General features: G+C 41.6%; 1 protein-coding gene across 1 annotated transcript; it reads right to left on the bottom strand.

The window, feature by feature from the left end:
* Nucleotides 1-14209: 14209 nt before the first annotated feature.
* On the bottom strand, nt 14210-15209 carry LOC120566516 (zinc finger BED domain-containing protein 4-like). Its single transcript, XM_039813043.1, has 2 exons — nt 15076-15209; nt 14210-14870 (listed from the first exon to the last, which is right to left on the bottom strand). Exons 1-2 carry the CDS (start codon nt 15207-15209, stop codon nt 14210-14212), a joined length of 795 nt encoding a protein of 264 aa, XP_039668977.1.
* Nucleotides 15210-18116: the final 2907 nt, after the last annotated feature.

Below are 18116 nucleotides of genomic sequence, written 5' to 3'. Positions count from 1 at the left end.
TCCAGATATATTTAGTTCTGACTCTGGGGACAGACAGCAGACGTGTCCCAGACCACCTGAGAGGTCTGGGTGATTCATAATGTAGAAGCAGATCAGAAATGTATTTCAGCCCAAAAAACGTTCAGTGCTTTATAAACCAACAGAAGTATTTTAAAAATCAATTCTTTGAGGGACAGGAAGCCAATGTAAAGACATCAGACCTGAAGTGATGTGATCCACTTTCTTGGTCTTAGTCTACATTTACCTTGCTACGTTTTGGTTTAAAAACAAATATCTTTTGCTACGTTTACACCTCTCATTCCCCCTGCTCTGGCATTTCCGAGCCCCTAAACCGGAGACATTTGGAAACACTTCTGACCCATTTTGGTTTGGAATCTGCGGGGTTGTGTTGCAGTCTCAAAGGCCGCAAACGATAATAATTACATACATAATAGTCATAATTACGTACGTTACCCGATAAATCCAGTCTTGTGCTGATGCTCTGACAAGCAAAAGCCCCACTGTATATGTCCTGATAACTGTTTGGTAAACAGTAAAATATGTTACATAAGAATCAGTCTCTTGTTCATTGATTCTCAAGGCGCGTCACTCGCGTAGGGAAAAGTTCGATACAATTCAACTCTTGCAGCGGGCGGGCGCGTGCGTGTGACGAGCACGAACGCGAGGATTGCGCCCGCTTGTCGCGTCGCCTGTCAGATTGCCCGCGCCCCCCTCCCCCTACCTGCTCGCTCACCTCTCATTGAAAATGAATTACGAGGCGCGACAGTCGCTCCCCGCCTGAAACGCCCTTTAACGTAGTGGAGTAAAAAGTACAATATTTCTCTCTGAAATGTAGCGGAGTAGAAGTAGAAAGTGGCGTGAAAAGAAAAGACTCAAGTAAAGTCCCTCAACATTTGGATTTAAGTACAGTACGTGAGTAAATGTACTTAGTTACATTCCAACACTGTTTTTTTTTTTTTTTAAGATTATTTTTGGGCTTTTCCACCTTTATTTGATAGGACAGCTAGGTGGGAAAGGGGAAAGAGAGGGGGGGAAGACATGCAGGAAATCGTCACAGGTCAGATTCGAAACCTTGGACCTCTGCCTTGAGGCATAAACCTCAGTATATGTGCACCTGCTCTACCCACTGACCCAACCCGGCCACACACATTCCAGTGAACATCACAGTGAATACTCAAAAAGTAAAAAGTGTCTGAAAAGGATTATAAGTTTATATACTGTATGCCTATCCTATGTTCTTGTGGATTAAACCTCCCTACCTAAAAAGGAAATAAAAACAAAACAAGATATATGTAAAGAAACAAGGAAATACATCACATTTTTAACCCTTAAAAAAGCATTACAAACCATTTTCTTAAAAACCAAGAGTTGCACATTATATTGTATTTATAGTGGCATTGTTCTGGCAATCTCTTTGTGTGCTCTTTTGAAAGGTAAAGTTAAAAATACCTCTCATATCATATGTTGAGTTGACTGCCTTTGGAGAACAATGCACTATAACTCAAAGAGAGCAGCATAAGATCTAATATTAGCAAGTAAAAGTGGAAAAATCTATGCTTTTTTTATTACAAAGGCTCTAACTTGATAAAAACAAATTGTATATTACTGTGGATCTTAAAGAATGTTCTGTGAATGATTCTGGAGAATGTCCTTGCATTTCTATCCTTGTGCATTTCTATCTCATGTGAATGGAATACAAGAATACACAATGCATCTCACCCCAGGTCCCTGTGGAGAATGTGTCACACTGGTCGCGTCTCCAATACTCATCTCTGACGCTCAGGATTACTGTTGACAGGTGGGGAGTTGGGTTGAGCTGCCCATGTAAAATAGATATGAGTGTAGTAAGTGTAGTGTATGGATTTGCCCATCACCGTGAGAAGGGTATTGATTTTAGCACAGGTGCTGGCTGGTTTAAAAGCGCTGGTCTTTACTCTACATCTCAATCCTCAGTGCGTACCACTATCTGACAGCGGCTTTTTTTTTTGTTTATGCCAAAAGCATCACAGCTCTTATCCCTCGGCAGCCTTTTCCACACAAATCAATAAGGAGCATGTCACCTGGGATTTTTGTTTGCTCTGACAACACACACACACACACACACACACCACACACACACGTACATACACGAGAGGATGAAGCAGTTCTTGATCTAAAAGTGTGACATGTTTACCATCTAAGCACTGGCAATACTCTCTAGGTACACCTGCTTTAGTTTACTGTGCCATCAAACACTAGCCAGTATCACTATGGAGTCCAGATACAGAGGTACACACACAGACACTAACATTTTAATTTCTTGTGTGGGTCTCCATTGATTGCCTAACAGTTGTTACACATTCTGTATGTTAAGGTTCATACGCATACATCAATGTTTTTTTGTTTTTTTAAAGGTTTAACAAATAAAAAAAATACTTCCTCCACCACTGAGAGGGATCCAGGTTTGAATGATCACCATTTTCTGACTCTGTTTTAGTTTGTCTGAACTGAGCAGCTCCGTTTGAGCTTCCTCGCTGAAACAAGGGTTAACCCTTCATGTTGTCCTCGGGTCAAATCTGACCCGTTTTCAAAGTTTCTATGTAAAAAATATGGGATTCATTTAACCTAATTGCCCAAAAATAACACGGATGGTTCCATACACGAAACAGGCTGTGATTATCCATCAACACAGGTTTCTCTCTGATCTTAACTATTAGTCAAATGTTAGGTATAATTTAATAGGAATTAGTTTTATTGACCATTAAATCCAAAAATAAGTGTAAAACTAGTGGTAATAAGTTGGAATGAAGTTGGTTAAGAAGATGTATCACAGAATTGGGTGATAGTTTAAACTTCATGCTTTATATATGTGCAAAACAGACAGCCAACACAAGGGTTAAAAGCGCTGGGTTGGTGGACCACATATGAGACTGACTTCTAGGGCTTAATCCACTGCTCACCAGACTTCTTCAAGTTTCTTTGTCTATGAGCCCATAGAGCATGCATATTACCTGCACCACATGATCAGGGCTGATCCACCTCGGTATAGACTAGAGAAGCAGCTTTGTTGAAAGTGGCGACGTTTACCAGATGTGCAAACCAACCACTTAGTCCTCATTCTTGAAGTATTTTTGATCATGTAAAATCAAAACGTAATGTTTGAAAATGGTTCCAACAAAGCATGAAAGCTCAATATGGCTTCTTGCCGTGAGCCAATTCCAGTCATTACTTTTCATTTGTGTGTGTGTGTGTGTGCAGAATTCACAACTACCTTATTACAAATGCACTCTCCATCACACCACGGCAACCTGATTTCTTTCACTCGAGGATGTTAATCTTTGTTAAAGGGGTGATAGAATGATTATGTAGGGTATTTCACAATGTACCTTAAGGTCTCCGAATAGGGTATGTCACATTGGTTGGGCTGAAAATGGCCCGGCTGCTGTTTTATGGACCCTAATGCAACCCTGTGAAAAAGCCCTGAATGAAAATAGAGGTTTTCTCCTTTATATGGTATGCTCATGAATATTTAGATGAGCTGATTCGTTGGTTGAAGCGCACGCGCCACACACACACACACACACACACACACACACACACACACACACACACACACACACACACACACACAGCCCCTCCCCTCTGTGCACACCACGTCACACACACTGCACAGAAATTGTATACATTGTTCGTGTGCTATTTCATTACTAAATTCACTTAGACTTTTTTATGTGACAAATCAACTATGTAGAGCTCAAATATGGGCAGTTTTACCAAACATGATGGCTAATTGCAAATTTGGTCCAACTGTGTTGGACTTCAGAAGGTCCACAGTCTGACGTGACAGCTGGCCGTTGCCTGCCGGGGTTGCTGCCTTGTCGGTCAGCCTGTCCACCTTCACAGACCCCGCTTTGAGCTGGCTGGAGCTCCGTCATGGCCGGCAGCCCGCGGCACTCCATACCTAGCGCAAAGTCACCGTTTCTGGGTTACTGGACTACCAACAGCCGCTGCCCTGACAGAGCTCCAGCCAGCTCACAGCTGGGTCTGTGAAGGTGGACAGGCCAACCGGCAAGACATGTTTATGTAAAGGTTAATGTATCATGTTCTTAACACGCTTTTAATCTTGTAGAAATTCAAAAAGTTATTAGCATGTTATTAGTAATATAAGACGGCTAACGTTAGCTAGTAAGGATATAACATTAGCACGTTATCAGCTGCGTTGTCGAGGTTACCATGCTGTAACTTTAACATTACCTGCTAGTCAATATCAACTTATCTTTTGTTTTGTCAAAGAGCAAATTCATGTTTTTTTTGTTTGTTGAAAGATTACATGGTGTGCTGTAACTGCCCCTGCACCCTTATAGCCTTGAGGATGTGACTGTGGGCAGATTATCTATTTAAGCTGTTATATATTTGCAAAAAATATTTGCAGTACAATTAATATAAGAATTCTGCACCTCTTTTACGCTGGTCCTGCTGGGGTGTCCTTTTTGTGTGTCTTCAGATGGCTGAATAGGCCAATTCGGGAGCCACAGACCTTCTTGCAATGCGGGCATGGATGTGAGGTGCCATGGGTAGGGTATGGGGGGGGGCCGGTTTGATGGTGAACCTCTCCTCTCTTTACTGCTGTTTGAGTTTTGCAGCCTGTCGGAGTTGGTCCTCATTTCTCCAGGTGGATCTGTGTCGAGCAGTGTCTTCCCAGTTTGCACTGCTGATTTTTTTTAGGTTTGTTCTGATATTGTCTGTGTAGCGCTTTTTTTGGCCACCAAGTGCACACTGGCTAGTTAGGAGTTGTGAATAGAGGACTTGCTTTGGGAGGCGAGTATCAGGCATCTGTACGACGTGGCCTGTCCATCTTAGTTGGTAATTTATGCTAGTGGTGGTGATGCTGTCTATGTTTGCCTCCTCCAGGATGCTTGTGTGCTTTTCTTCCCAGCTGACATGCAGGATTTTTCGGAGACATCTCTAGTGGTAGGTCTCCAGGGCTCTTAGGTGCCTGCTGTAGGTAGTCCATGTCTCTGCACCATAAAGAAGTGTTGGCAGGATGACTACTTTGTATACAAGCAGCTTGGTCTTGGCAAGCAGGTCGGCGTTTTCAAAGACCCTTTTGCTGAGCTTTGTGTGGCAGTGCGAGCGGCCTATGACACTCGAGAAGCTAAAATTTCCGACGCCACTTGGGATCGGAACAAGACCTTCAAAGCACACAGATACGTTTATCCAAAATTAGGGGTCAGAGACAATAATGTATTTATAAAAATATACGATTTTATTTTGTTATGTTTCAAATGTTATCTATTAAAATAGCAGGATCTTTTATGTTAAAAGAAAGCATAGAATGAATATTAAAGTAATAAACAAAACACAATTCAAATCAACAAACCAGCATGCATAATTAAAGAACCCAAAATCAAACTAAAGGAAAAGAAGAACAAAAACCCACATGCAATATTTACAAAGCCAATGTCTGGGTGTTCAAACACTTAGCCGTGTCGATCCAAACCAGCTCTGTGCGTCCAGAACAGTCCCATACATCCAGACACTTTTTGTACCAGTATCCAGAACAGTCTGTACCAGCATCCAGAACAATCTGTACCAGTATCTAGAACAGTCAGTACCAGCATCCAGAACAGTCTGTACCAGCATCCAGAACAATCTGTACCAGTATCTAGAACAGTCAGTACCAGCAAGGGGGGCACGCAATCCGCGCAACCACACAGCACCCAATTATAACAAATAAGACCATGTCAGATCTTTGATAAACATCAAATTGGTCGAAACAGGGAGGCATGCAGCTTACCGAGGCACCCAACGCCAGCAGCCCAGGTGTTTATTCTATCCACACGGGGACGTCCACGGCCGAAACAAAGTCGGCTCTATAAGAGAGCGCTCGTTAATGCCACCCGCACGGCAATACAAACAATGAAAGGCACGAAGGATGAAGAAGCGTCCTTACCACTCCGCAGCAAACTGACAACCTCTGGCAGCGGCAAAAAGCATGCAGCACGCCAGCCCAGACACGTCTCCACACCCAACAGGAGAAGACAGAAACAGAACGAGTCTACACACGGGCTTAAATAGAGCCCCCACCTCTCCCAATCAAAGGGGATGAGCCCCAGGTGTGCTGGTGCGCACTCCTGTGCACAGGTAAGAGGGAGGCGAAAACCTCATTCTGTCACATCTACCCTTCTCTTTTGGATCGTCATCCCGACGGTAAAGGATGCCTTTTAGGTCACGACCAAGGCCGAAAAATGACAGATTGAAGATTTGACGTTGGGTCTGGAGGTCTCCCCACTCGTACTGGGCTGCTCCGAGGCCAAGGACAACAGCACTTGCGACTGCGACTGAAAAGATGGAAGCAACAGGCCCCGATCTGGCCTAGTTGCTGTGGAAGGTTCCGGAGGGCCAGGAGCTGGAGCTCTTGATGTAGCGCTGGACACCAATAGCCACAGGTCACTGTTCAATGACTCGTCCAGCTGAGCCACACCCGAGGGCGATGGGGATTGGAAGAGAATCAACCTCAACTGGCTGTACCACAGCCTTCAACATGTCGCGATGGACATTCCTTACTTTGTGCAGCTTGTTCACCGGTGCCACCGCATAAACTGCTCCTCCCGATGAAACGCTCACTACCTGATGAACCTCCGAGCTCCACAAGTCCCGCAGTTTATGACAGCCCCTGGCGCCATGATCCCTCACATACACCAGCTGTCCCACCCGCAACGGCACATGTTGGTCATGCCGCTCCATGCCGGTCGCGGATAGGGCTGCAATGTCGATGTTGAACCTCTGCAGTTACCTAGTTACGAAGGCAGTCCGTCTTTCTGGCAGTTCACTGGAGTCATTGTCAAGAAGAGTGCGCACATTCCAGGAACCAAAATTAAGCTTTCTTTGTTTCTGACCGCATGGTGAAGATCCCACTGGACGCAGTAATGCAGCCAGGAGGATGGTAAGGCAGACAATTTTTTAGGGCACCTTTTCTAGCCCCCTCCCCTACTGGGGTGACCAGTGTGGTCCCTAAACAGGCCTGCTCAGTCATGGATGAAGGTACCGAAGAACTATCCTGCCTCAGTCCAATAGTTCAATGACTCAATTTCACCCACCGCCTGTGTTCCAGTTTGTGACTAGGAGCTTCCAGACTTCTCTGTCCTGTTCCCGTCACCACTCACTGATCACCACAGGGCTTGGAATGGGGTGTGCACATGGAGTAATCCCCAACAGGAGGACACCTGTGCGTGACATCTTTTAACGTGGGTAGACTGGTGTACAGACCGCCACCACACGGTCCTTGACAGAGACAGGCCCAGGACCAACGGCACGGACTCCATGATGGCTGCAAGCCCCATCTCTGCCGTAGCCTTCTTCCACCTCCACAGCCGTTGTAGTGATGCACCTAGTAGTGATGGTCAAATGAAGCTTTGCAAACCACTGTCTTTATTTTCTGAGCTCTCTGTTCAACAAAGGGTTGAAAACACACTGAATTGCCATTCCTTTAACCTTTTTCTTTGACCAGAGAGCGCCATGTAGCGAGCTCAGAAAATAAAGACAGTGGTTCGCGAAGCTTCATTTGACCATCACTAGCACCTAGGTACTCTGACATCATCCTCCGCCTGCTTTGCTGTTAAGGTCTTTTTCTTGAGTCACGCTTCGTCTGGCACCTCCCCGTTGACCTTACCGCCAAGATTGACCCTACCATGAGCTCAGCTGCTCCAGACGGCATTGCTCTTGGGACCTCAGGTACACGCAAGCCTCTCAACCACGACAAGTTGGTGACTCTCCAAAGAAACACACACACACACACACACACACACACACACAACACACACACACACACACACACACACACACACACACACACAGAAAAAAAAGGTGTCCTTCCCAGTTTCTAGTGTGTGTTAATGTGTGTGTGCATACCTATTAGTGTGAATATGTGGACTGTTGTTCTATACAGTAGTTGCATGCCATGTGTTGGCTTGGCGTCTTGTTTCTGGTGTTTGAGTGCCCCCAAGTGGCCAAAACAAGAACTGTTTGTGAAGCAGAGTGACATGATGCAGTCACCAGACACCAGGACCTTTATAAAACACACACACACACACACACACACACACACACACACACACACACACACACACACACACACACACACACACACACACACACACACACACACACACACACACACACACACACCTACACCTGCCACCCCACAGTAAGCTGAATGTCAGCATCTTTTAGCAGGAGGCTAATAAATATCCCCAGCCCTCGGAGCTGTTTAAATTACCAGCATCTCACACTCGCCGTGTGTGTGTGTGTGTGTGTGTGTGTAAGTGCATGCACACACGTCAGATTAGGCATATGCGTGTGCATGAGCTTTTGTTTCAATTCAATTATTTCCATTATGCCAGTCAGGCGAGATCAATCTTTCACTGAGAGCGAGAGCATTTCACCAGATCAATCATTCAGGGAATCCAATAGTATTTCAAGCTCATCTATTTACAAATCAAATTAAGAGTCATCCATTGTAAAGCAGCTGTAGCAAACAGGACACCACACAGGATGAGACTGTTGCTCCAAAGAGACAAAGCCATTGATTTTTCTCAGGTGATACCCATTTATTTTTGACATTTTGCAGTACACGGTGCTTTGGCTCGGAGCTGCTTATCAAAAAGAAATAAGTGTATTTTCTTGGCATTTGCTTTCCTTGTGGGAATTTACTTCTTATGGAGAAATATGCAAATGTAAAATGTGACCTCTGGAGTGGAACTGTTGTGTTGCTACACTGTGATATTTGGAATAAAAAGTGCCTTGATTGGGGTACTTGCAACATATAAGGTTGTTGTAGTATTGTTTAGAATTAGAATGTATTGATTTTGGTTCTAATTATTGATTGGTTCTTATCAAATCCTGTTTGCTTTTTCATAAAGTTTCCTCACTTAGATTTTTTCTTAGTTTCTTACTTTTCTCCTCAATGTGTTGGCACCTGTTTGTGCATATACTGTAAATAGTGGCACAATTGGGATGTATGCAAACTTATGTATGAATTTACTTATGTATATATTTTTATTTTATTATTAGTAGTATTTTTTTTATGGTGTTGGAGTAGCTTGTAGCTTGGGAGTGTTGTGTGTATGTGTGAATGTAATTCGTGTTTTGTATTTTCTGTATAATTGTCTGAAAGACCCCCTCGAAAATGAAATGATTCATCTCAAGGGGTTATCCTTCTAATAAATATTCTGTATGTGTCCTGTTTAGGTTTAATGACTAATCACGGTTTCCCTGGGTTGGCTAAGGGAGAGATCACTAAAGCAAAACTTGGATGAGGGGCTTGTCACTAAAATGAGAATAGCTGGTCCACCTTAAAGCCAGCCTACCTTAAAAGGTGTAGTAAGCAATGTTAATCCAATACACTTTTTGTCAAATTCAGTGAATATCTCCTCAGGGTCACAAGCTCTTCATTTAGTGTTTCTAAACAGCCCTGGCTGTGTGAATGGAAAACAAACAGAAAGGAGTGCACGAGCCAAAGAACACTATTCCAGCCAATCAGCACCAGTTGACGTGAGCAAAGATCCTCTATACTAAAGATTCAAGCTGCGCCAATGGTATTAAACGGTACACACTTCCTGTCTCCTAAATGGACGTGGGCTCTTTTGAACATATAGTGAACGTCGTGTGGATGGATGAAAAGATACAGTTGTATAATTTATTAATATTTTTCTTTGCTAACATTACATGTTTACACAGCTAAATGCCATATTTAGCATCACTCAAAAAATACCCAGATCTTTCGCATTGTTCGGACCATGACATCACAATGGACATGCTCACTAGCACTTTAAACAAGGACCATTTAAGTGTTCAGACTGGTAAATTGATGTACCCCCCAATAAACACATAGTTTACCGATTTACATGTGAAAATATGTTGGTTCTATATATGCTAAAAGTATTGCTTTTTTAAATGGAGTCTGGTGGGTTTAGCGCTAGCCACTTCAGAGCTGTTTCTGGTTAAACAGAAAGGCCTCAAAGAGGTCTTAAAGGTCTGTCTCTGAAGGGATCCTCTCAATAATGTTGTCAGACACTAAGAATATTAATCTGAGCCTGTTAGTGGCAAAATGAGCACTTTTGTGAAGGTAAATACAAGCTGGACAATTGCCCTGTTAACTTACATTACACATTACATTATTCTTAATTGGTAAACGGCTTATGCGATAAATGCTGATGGAAACGTTATTTGCCGAATAAATAATGAATTGTGATTACATTTTAGGTCATTTAATTGTTGCATACAACATAGAAAACAAGAAGCAGATGTTTTAGGAAATTTCCGCTTTCTTTGGAGACAACAAGAAAGACAGATATAAGTGGACGAACAAGGAGACAAGACTTCAAATTTAATTTACAAGTGAAATATATATATTTTAGATGTTGTCTGGCATTTATGTGCATCTGCATCATCAAAGCGATGTTTTGATAGCGTCGTCTTATTAATCATTTGTAGGTAGACGGCACCGGCCATTTTGGCTCATATTAGCTTGAATGTTGCGCGATTCAGTACAAGAATGAATGGAAACTCCTTAAAATGTCTCAAATCTATTCGATATACCAGTTTGACAGCAAAACAGCATGTGACGTCATTACGCACAGGTTTTTATTCGCTTTAAAGCCGTTTGTTGGAAACACACTTTCACCAGCTTTATTTGCATGTATGTTTTAAGCGAATTTCAGATAATTCGATTGACAAGTGGATGGAAACAGCTACAGACACATATACCTCCCTCTCTCCTTTTTGCCTCTCTCTCTCTCTCTCTCTCTCTCTCTCTACACTGGCTAATGCCTGGGCTGCAGCTGTTCACGTTTCAGCTGCTTACTAGTAGCTTGCTCATTTGAAATCGGTTTATAACAGGATGAGCTTTCCTGGCACCACCCTCAGGACAAATTGTTAACTTTGCACATGAAAATAAATTGGAGTGAAGTGCTTTCTCAATATAGCATATGGAAACTTTGGTGCTCACAGTTAAAACGCAGGACTTCAAACTCCAGAGAACCCTACACTTCACCATACCATTTCCACTAGGTGGGGGGGGGGGGGAAACATACCCATCTCATTTTTTGTTTTTATTTAGATTTAGATTTTCTTACTAAAGTCTCAGTTTTCTTACTGTTCAGACAAAAGAACTGGCATGCTCAACTCAATAGTCTTTAGAGCAGGGGTCTTAAACGTTGTTTAGGCCAAAGACCCCTTTGCTGAAAGAGAGATGGAGCAAGGACCCGCTTCTACATATATTGAGTTGCATATTAAACTGGGCCTGATAGCATAACATGTTAATTAACATTAGCATAAACTAGCATTAACTTTAGCATAACTGTATTTGTGAATGGCTACCTCAGTAAGCCTTTCATCAATGTTGTGTAAATAAAATGTTTGTTTTACGAATAGGCCAATTCATCCCTGCTAAAAATATGATGGATTGATGTTACTAGGCTCGTTCGCGATGAACTGCGCCTCGCCTGTAAAGTGGACGAGAGCAGGCGGCAGCAAGCGGGGGCGGTGACAAAAATCCGCTCTCAAGGCGGACAGTTTTCCAGCTGTTTCCAGCAGCCTTCAGGCTGAACAGGAAGTGACAAACACTGTGGTCCGATGCCGATTTAATAAAATGTTATCAGACCCATATATCAGCTTGTACACAGTCTCCAGTTGTTTTTATTATGACAGAGTAGCTGTCAAAATGCTCTACATGCGATCTGTTGCGGATTTTAATTAACAACACACTGTAGATGATCTGTAATCTGAATGGATTTCTCTGACTACTGAACATTAGCTTTCAGCCACACAACATGTTATGTACAGAATAAGTCTTTAAATCAGACAAAGCAGTTAAAATCCCTCCAATTCAAAAAAAGTATATATAAAATGTCATGTTGAGTCGATTCTGAACCAATCAGCTGTTAGATCAGCTTAGAGGGCGGCGTTTCCCAGCATGCCTTGGGTCCGCCTGGGTCTTGTAGTCGGTGAAAAGCAACTGCACTGCCTGCATCTCAGAACTGCGGCCACCTTGATCTTGTAAGGTTATCGTTGCCCATGTGTACATGACGTAGAAGTAAGTCGGGATCAAGTCGGACACAAATCTAACCGGCATGCATTGGGCGCCGATCGCCGGTGATCGATTCTGCGCACACCTGGCTCATCTCGAACAAGCCTAATGTATATAACACACATATTTTAATTAAAAACAAATGTCCCAAAAAAGATCAAACAATAATTGGATGGCCCTCCTGCAGTAACTCTAAGGACCCCCTAGTGGTTGCGAACCCCCTGTTGAAGACTCTGCTTTAGATTGTACTGGGTGCCCACCTAAAAATCATACAACTGGCAAATTAAGTTGTCACCATATATATGTAAGTATATCATAATTTTAATAATTCACAGCAGCAGATGAATCAGCAGCCAGGGACCTGCTGGGATTAATAAACAGATGATACAGATTATCAACAGATTATCAAAACAATATCCAAAAATACTTTTTGATCACCAGCCAACATGACTAGTAGATTTTTAAAGTTACCAACCAATCAGATATTCCACTAGCCACGTTTGTGTTTTTCCTAACTAATTTTACTATTTAAAAAGGTACAATATGTAACATTTCTGCATTAAAATGTCTAAAAATGACTATGTTATGTATTTTGTTGAGTTGTGTACTTACACTATCCCAAATGTTTCCAACAATTTTCAAACCCAGAGAAATCTCAAATTTTATTTCTGACACGGGACGTTTCGTTTAGTCGCCGCATCATATAACCTTTGACCCCTCTGGTTCCTCTAACTTCCGTCAAAATACGGGCACCCACATGATACGTTCGAGAGTAATTGTAAACGTAAATCATACAATGTCACAGAAAGAGTTATACTCAGTAACGTAATACTGCTTTTTTCTGCCACATGGCATCATTTGCAACACAGTAATACAGCAGAGACCTTACTTATTGATATTGATTGATTTCAATATCAATCGATGCAGCTTAATGTTAGGCTACTACAATGTTCTGGTTGACCAGTAGCTAATGCTAATCCTTGGTGTGTAATGTTATAAGGTTACAACATCGTTCAACACGCTCATTAATTAGCTTTGTAGCAACTCATTTGGCAATGGCTTGAATGTAACGGACGTTTATTAATATCAAAATGTTACGGACTAAAGCTTTAAGAGAGAAATTTTGTTGTGGACTGGGATGGGTTTTTAAAAGTTGTAATTGCAAAGCAAAAATCAATGAAATATTGTTAAAAAAAAATTGTAATATAAACAACATAGTGTTGACTGTTCGAGATAAAAACCAAACAAAATCAAATAAAAATTTATAATAGTTTTGGGTCCACCTCATGTCCTCCACAATCACCACTGATTAATGTGCAAAGCACACTGGGATACTTGTCCATCCCGAGTTCACGTGAAACATTCTGGACAAAATCCAGGAACCAAGAGCACTTGGGTTTTCAGATTGTACTGTCTAAATGTGGACTTGGAAGTCCACAAGCAGATTGAGAAATGTCTAAATTCATCAGTATGTTTCTGTCCCAAATATTAATACAGATGTAATGACCATTACAGCCTGTAGGAATCCGTAACAAGCACTTTAAAAGTACGACTATCATGTTATGTATGTTTGAATCTATAAATGTGCAAAATAGGGCTGTCAAATGATTAAAATTTTTAATCAAATTAATCAGAATTTTCAGTGGATTAATCAGGATTAATCACTATTTGCAATCACCTGAATCCTAACCATTTTTTTTCTGAAATGCATACCAAAAAGATAAATAACAGGACACAGATACATAATTTTCATATTATGTCTGTTAATGGTATAAATAATGGTGGTTTAAATCAAGCTGAAACATACTACACACCATAATATTTGTCTTTGTAATGTCCCATCGCTTCCTCTTTGGCATTCCTCTTAACCAGGATGTACAATTTACAGTATTCAATTGAACAGAAAGCAATAAATGTAGTCAAATCACAACAGTGGCCTACCACATTTTTGCACAATTTGAGTCATCTGTTGCATTTTTATGTGGAAAAAAACATTTTCAATAAAACTTTTAAATCAAACCAAAGAACAATCTTTTACCTTTTCCTCCATTCTTTAATCCAGTTGCTCAAAAATCCAGTTGCTAACTACTATAACATGTTGCACTGAAACTGGTCTTTTTGTTTGAACATCACCTTTCAAATCTACTGAGCTTCATCATCTTTCAGCCAGTTGCTGAGGCAAACTAACTTGTTCACATTTTCTGAAAGTAAAGCTGACCTTTTCTTGTTCACAATGTGACCTGCAACTGAGAAAAGTCGTTCACAGGGAACAGTGGTTGCAGGAGTGGCTAGATATTTGTGAGCTAGTGAGGCCAGCTTCTCATGGGCTCCTGAATGAGATGCCCACCACCTCAAGGGGCAGTCCTCCAATTTAATGGTGGGCTCTGCTCTGTACCTCTGTATGGCAGGTTGGACCTCTTCATCTTCTGATTCTGAATCTGAGCCCATTTGCAGAAGGCTGATTTTCTTCCTGGGTGGCCCATCATCATGTGTCTGTGAAGACCTTCTGGGTGATTCTTGTTGCAGCATCCCTTCAAGTGTGGTCCACACCTCTTCCCTGTCTGTCTTGGGCATGCATTTCAAGTCTTTGAAACGAGGATCCAAAACTGTAGCAATCTGGAGCCATGCATTGTTGAGCTGTTCTTGACGGGATGCTAGGTCCTCCTTGAACTTGGTCTTGAATCTCACCACATATGCAGGGTCCTCATCACAGGCTTCCATCTTGAGACGCAAGTGGCAGAGAGAAGGTAGTACCACAGAACAGGAGACATAGGCCTCTCCACCCAGGAGCTCAGTTACATACCTACGCACACAAACACACACATGCACACAGAGACAGTGTATTATTAGAACAGTGGTTATCAACATATTATTATTATTATTATTATTATCATTATTATTATCATCATCATTATTTTTTACATACATACATGTTATTGATATTTGACTTTATTCATTCCAGAAAATAATCAAAGCAATGTTATTTGACAAGTTACAGACTGATTTACCTGCATGGCTCTAGAAGTGTCTCCAGCCTCTGCAGTTTATCCCACTCTGCTGCGGTCGGCAAGACGAGTTTGTGCTCCTGATTGTCCAGGGCTGCGATGACAGCCTCTTTATTTCTGCTCACGCGCTTGACCATTTCCAGCGTTGAATTCCAACGTGTTGGAACATCCTGGATCAATGGCTCTTGCTTCTTTCCCAGGCTGACTTGTTGTGCTTGAAGCTCCGCAGCATTTGCTGGGCTGTGCTTAAAATGACCGACAACTTTGCGAGCCTTGGCCAAAGCATTTTACAAAGCCGCTGTCAGCAAGACTCACTGTGACACTTCTCTGCACCATGTGAGCGACACAGTTCATGTGTTCATAGCGTGTAAGTCGAATTGCGGCAACCATGTTGCGTGCACTGTCAGTCCCAATGGTTGTCGTCTTGCCCTCGATGTCCCACTTACGTGCAACAGACAGGAACTGTTCTTTACAAGCCTCCGCAAAATGACGCTCCTCAGTTTTTAATATAGTCAGCGCAAAAGACTTCAGTTCCCACGTGTCACTGATGAAATGTGCAGTTACTCCGAGGTAATTGTTGTTACTCACTGATGTCCAATGGTCTCCTGTCAGGGCGATATGATTTACTTGAGCCAAGACCTCTTTCCTTTTTTCTTTTTCGTTTTCATAGAGCTCGTGGATTTTCGTCATAACTGTGGCTCTTGACGGTGGCTTATAGGATGAGTCTTGAGACGCCACTTGCAAAACATCAAGGAAACCTGAGTCTTCTACAATGCTAATGGGTCTACAATCCTTTGCAATCCATTTTGCTATTGTGTTGGTCAAATTATCTGAGGTTGATTTTGTTAATGGCCTGCGAACATTCAGCGTGGTCTGGCGCAAACCACTTGCTGAACCTGACGGCCCAGCAAACGCATGTTTGGCGTTGACATGGTACCTCAAGCTTGAACAGCTCCGGTGAAATTGAAACTCCTTGTTACAAATCTTGCAAATAACCTTGTACTTGTTAACTGTACCATCATCATTCTTTTTATATTTGAATCCGTCAATAGGCCCACTTTGCTCACCTTGCTCCATCTCGCCTCTAGCTCCCAACCACTTTCCTGACTTTCCTGACCTGAATAATTTGTCACACTGCGCATGCGTGAAATGCGTTAAAAAAATTGACGTAATTAACAACAAACAACTAATTAACGTCGTTAACGCGCTATTTTTGACAGCCCTAGTGCAAAATAACTGTTTTTGCCGCTCGGTTTGTCTGTTCGTTAGTTCATTGGTTTGTTTGTCTGTCAGCAGGATTATGGAGAAACTGCTGGACAGATTTTTCTGAGACTTTCCAGAAGGGTGTAGCATGGGCCAAGGAAGAACCCATCAAATTTTGGAGCAGATTCAAATCACGGGGCGGATACAAAAAAAGAATGTCACGTTTGGTAACATTGAAAGATAGGGCGCTTGTGCTCTATTCATGTGGTGTCAGAATAATTGGAAAAATGAGTTCCTGAATGGGAAAATTTATACTGCATTAACATTGTGAGATAGGGCATGCCTTGTCGGAGTTCTGCGCTCTCTGAGTGCGTGTTTTTTGTCTGGTTTTAACAGCTTTTCTGAGTCAAACTCCTATTAACTACTGTATGTTGACAAAGGCAATTGTTAATGTTATCCCATGAATATAAACTAATCCAGTCAGAGCATATAGGAGAAAAAAACATTTGGAGAACAGAAACAAAATGAATATTGCTATAATGTATGTTGAGTGTCTTTACATTATTATTACAAGCCTTCAGCCTAGTTTTGCATCCAGCAATTCTAAAAATCTGATCAGCACACTTATTGCCATCATAATGCTATCATAATATGCACTATTGTAGAATTAATTATTACCCCATGAAACTGTAAACTGTTCACACATTTCACCTGAATCCATTCAATAATGATAATAATGATGAAGATACATATTATTCCTATTTTTCAGGAGGAGAAATGTGTCCTTTTGATAGTCTGAACTTTATTGACCATGGTAGTCTAATGAATCCCGGCTTAAGTCAAGCTGATCTCTGATCTGTTGCAGGCTGCTTCATTACTCTTGCTCCAGCAGACTTCAGGACGTAATGAAGATGCAGAAGAGATTAGCCAAGACACAGTTACAGCAGCAAATCCCGTTATACCGTATGAAACATCCCTAATGCCTAATTACTGCATCACTGTGCCTGCATCTTAAACCCCAACACAATATACTACAGGTAATATACACAGACATTTGAGATATTCAAAAAAAACGAGATACAGAACCAATCTGAGGGAACGTTGCATCATAGTAAAATGAATCAGTTTATGGAACAATCTCAACAGTGAAACCAAATAATCTAAAGCAAAAATGTATTTAAAAAAACAAACAATTAAAGCAAATATGTTGAGTCAATATGAAATATGTAAATTCAGTTTTTGTTCTGTTGTTTTGTGACTGGTAAGGGGGGGGGGGAGTTTTATTATTTTACTGTTTTGTTAATGTATGTTTTGTGAAAGAGGGCCAGATTATATAAGATTAATATTCTTTCTGTTCCTTTTCATTCGTTTCAGACTTGACATTTGGTGTTTGCATTAAGTTGTTTGTATAATGGATGAAATAAACTTATATAAATAAATAAATAAATAAATACATACATACACATATACATGCCTAATTATTCATCATCTGTGCCCTGCACATAGTAAAACAACATACAGTAACTGATCTTTGGCTACTTGCGAGCAGTGGGGCGAACCACAAACACAACATTGAGAGGTGTCTATTTGGCCCATAAATATTAATGGATGAAGCATCCGGTTCGGCGAAGTCCTGCAAAAACGCAAGTGCCTTAAACCTGCATTATGTCTGAATTCCAGCAGGGGGCGACACGTGCTGTTGCAAAAGGAGGTCTGTGTCTGTAGAAGTCTATGAGAAAGTGACCCACTTCTCACTTGATTTATTACCTCAGTAAACATTTTCATAATGAGTTTATGGTCTCAATCGCTAGTTTTAAGTCTTCTGCAATAGAGAACGATGT

Source organism: Perca fluviatilis, chromosome 10 (genome assembly GCF_010015445.1).
Source record: "Perca fluviatilis chromosome 10, GENO_Pfluv_1.0, whole genome shotgun sequence".
NCBI lineage: Eukaryota > Metazoa > Chordata > Actinopteri > Perciformes > Percidae > Perca > Perca fluviatilis.
The sequence above is the reverse complement of the archived record's forward strand: the minus strand, read 5'-3'. Positions and strand labels throughout refer to the sequence as shown.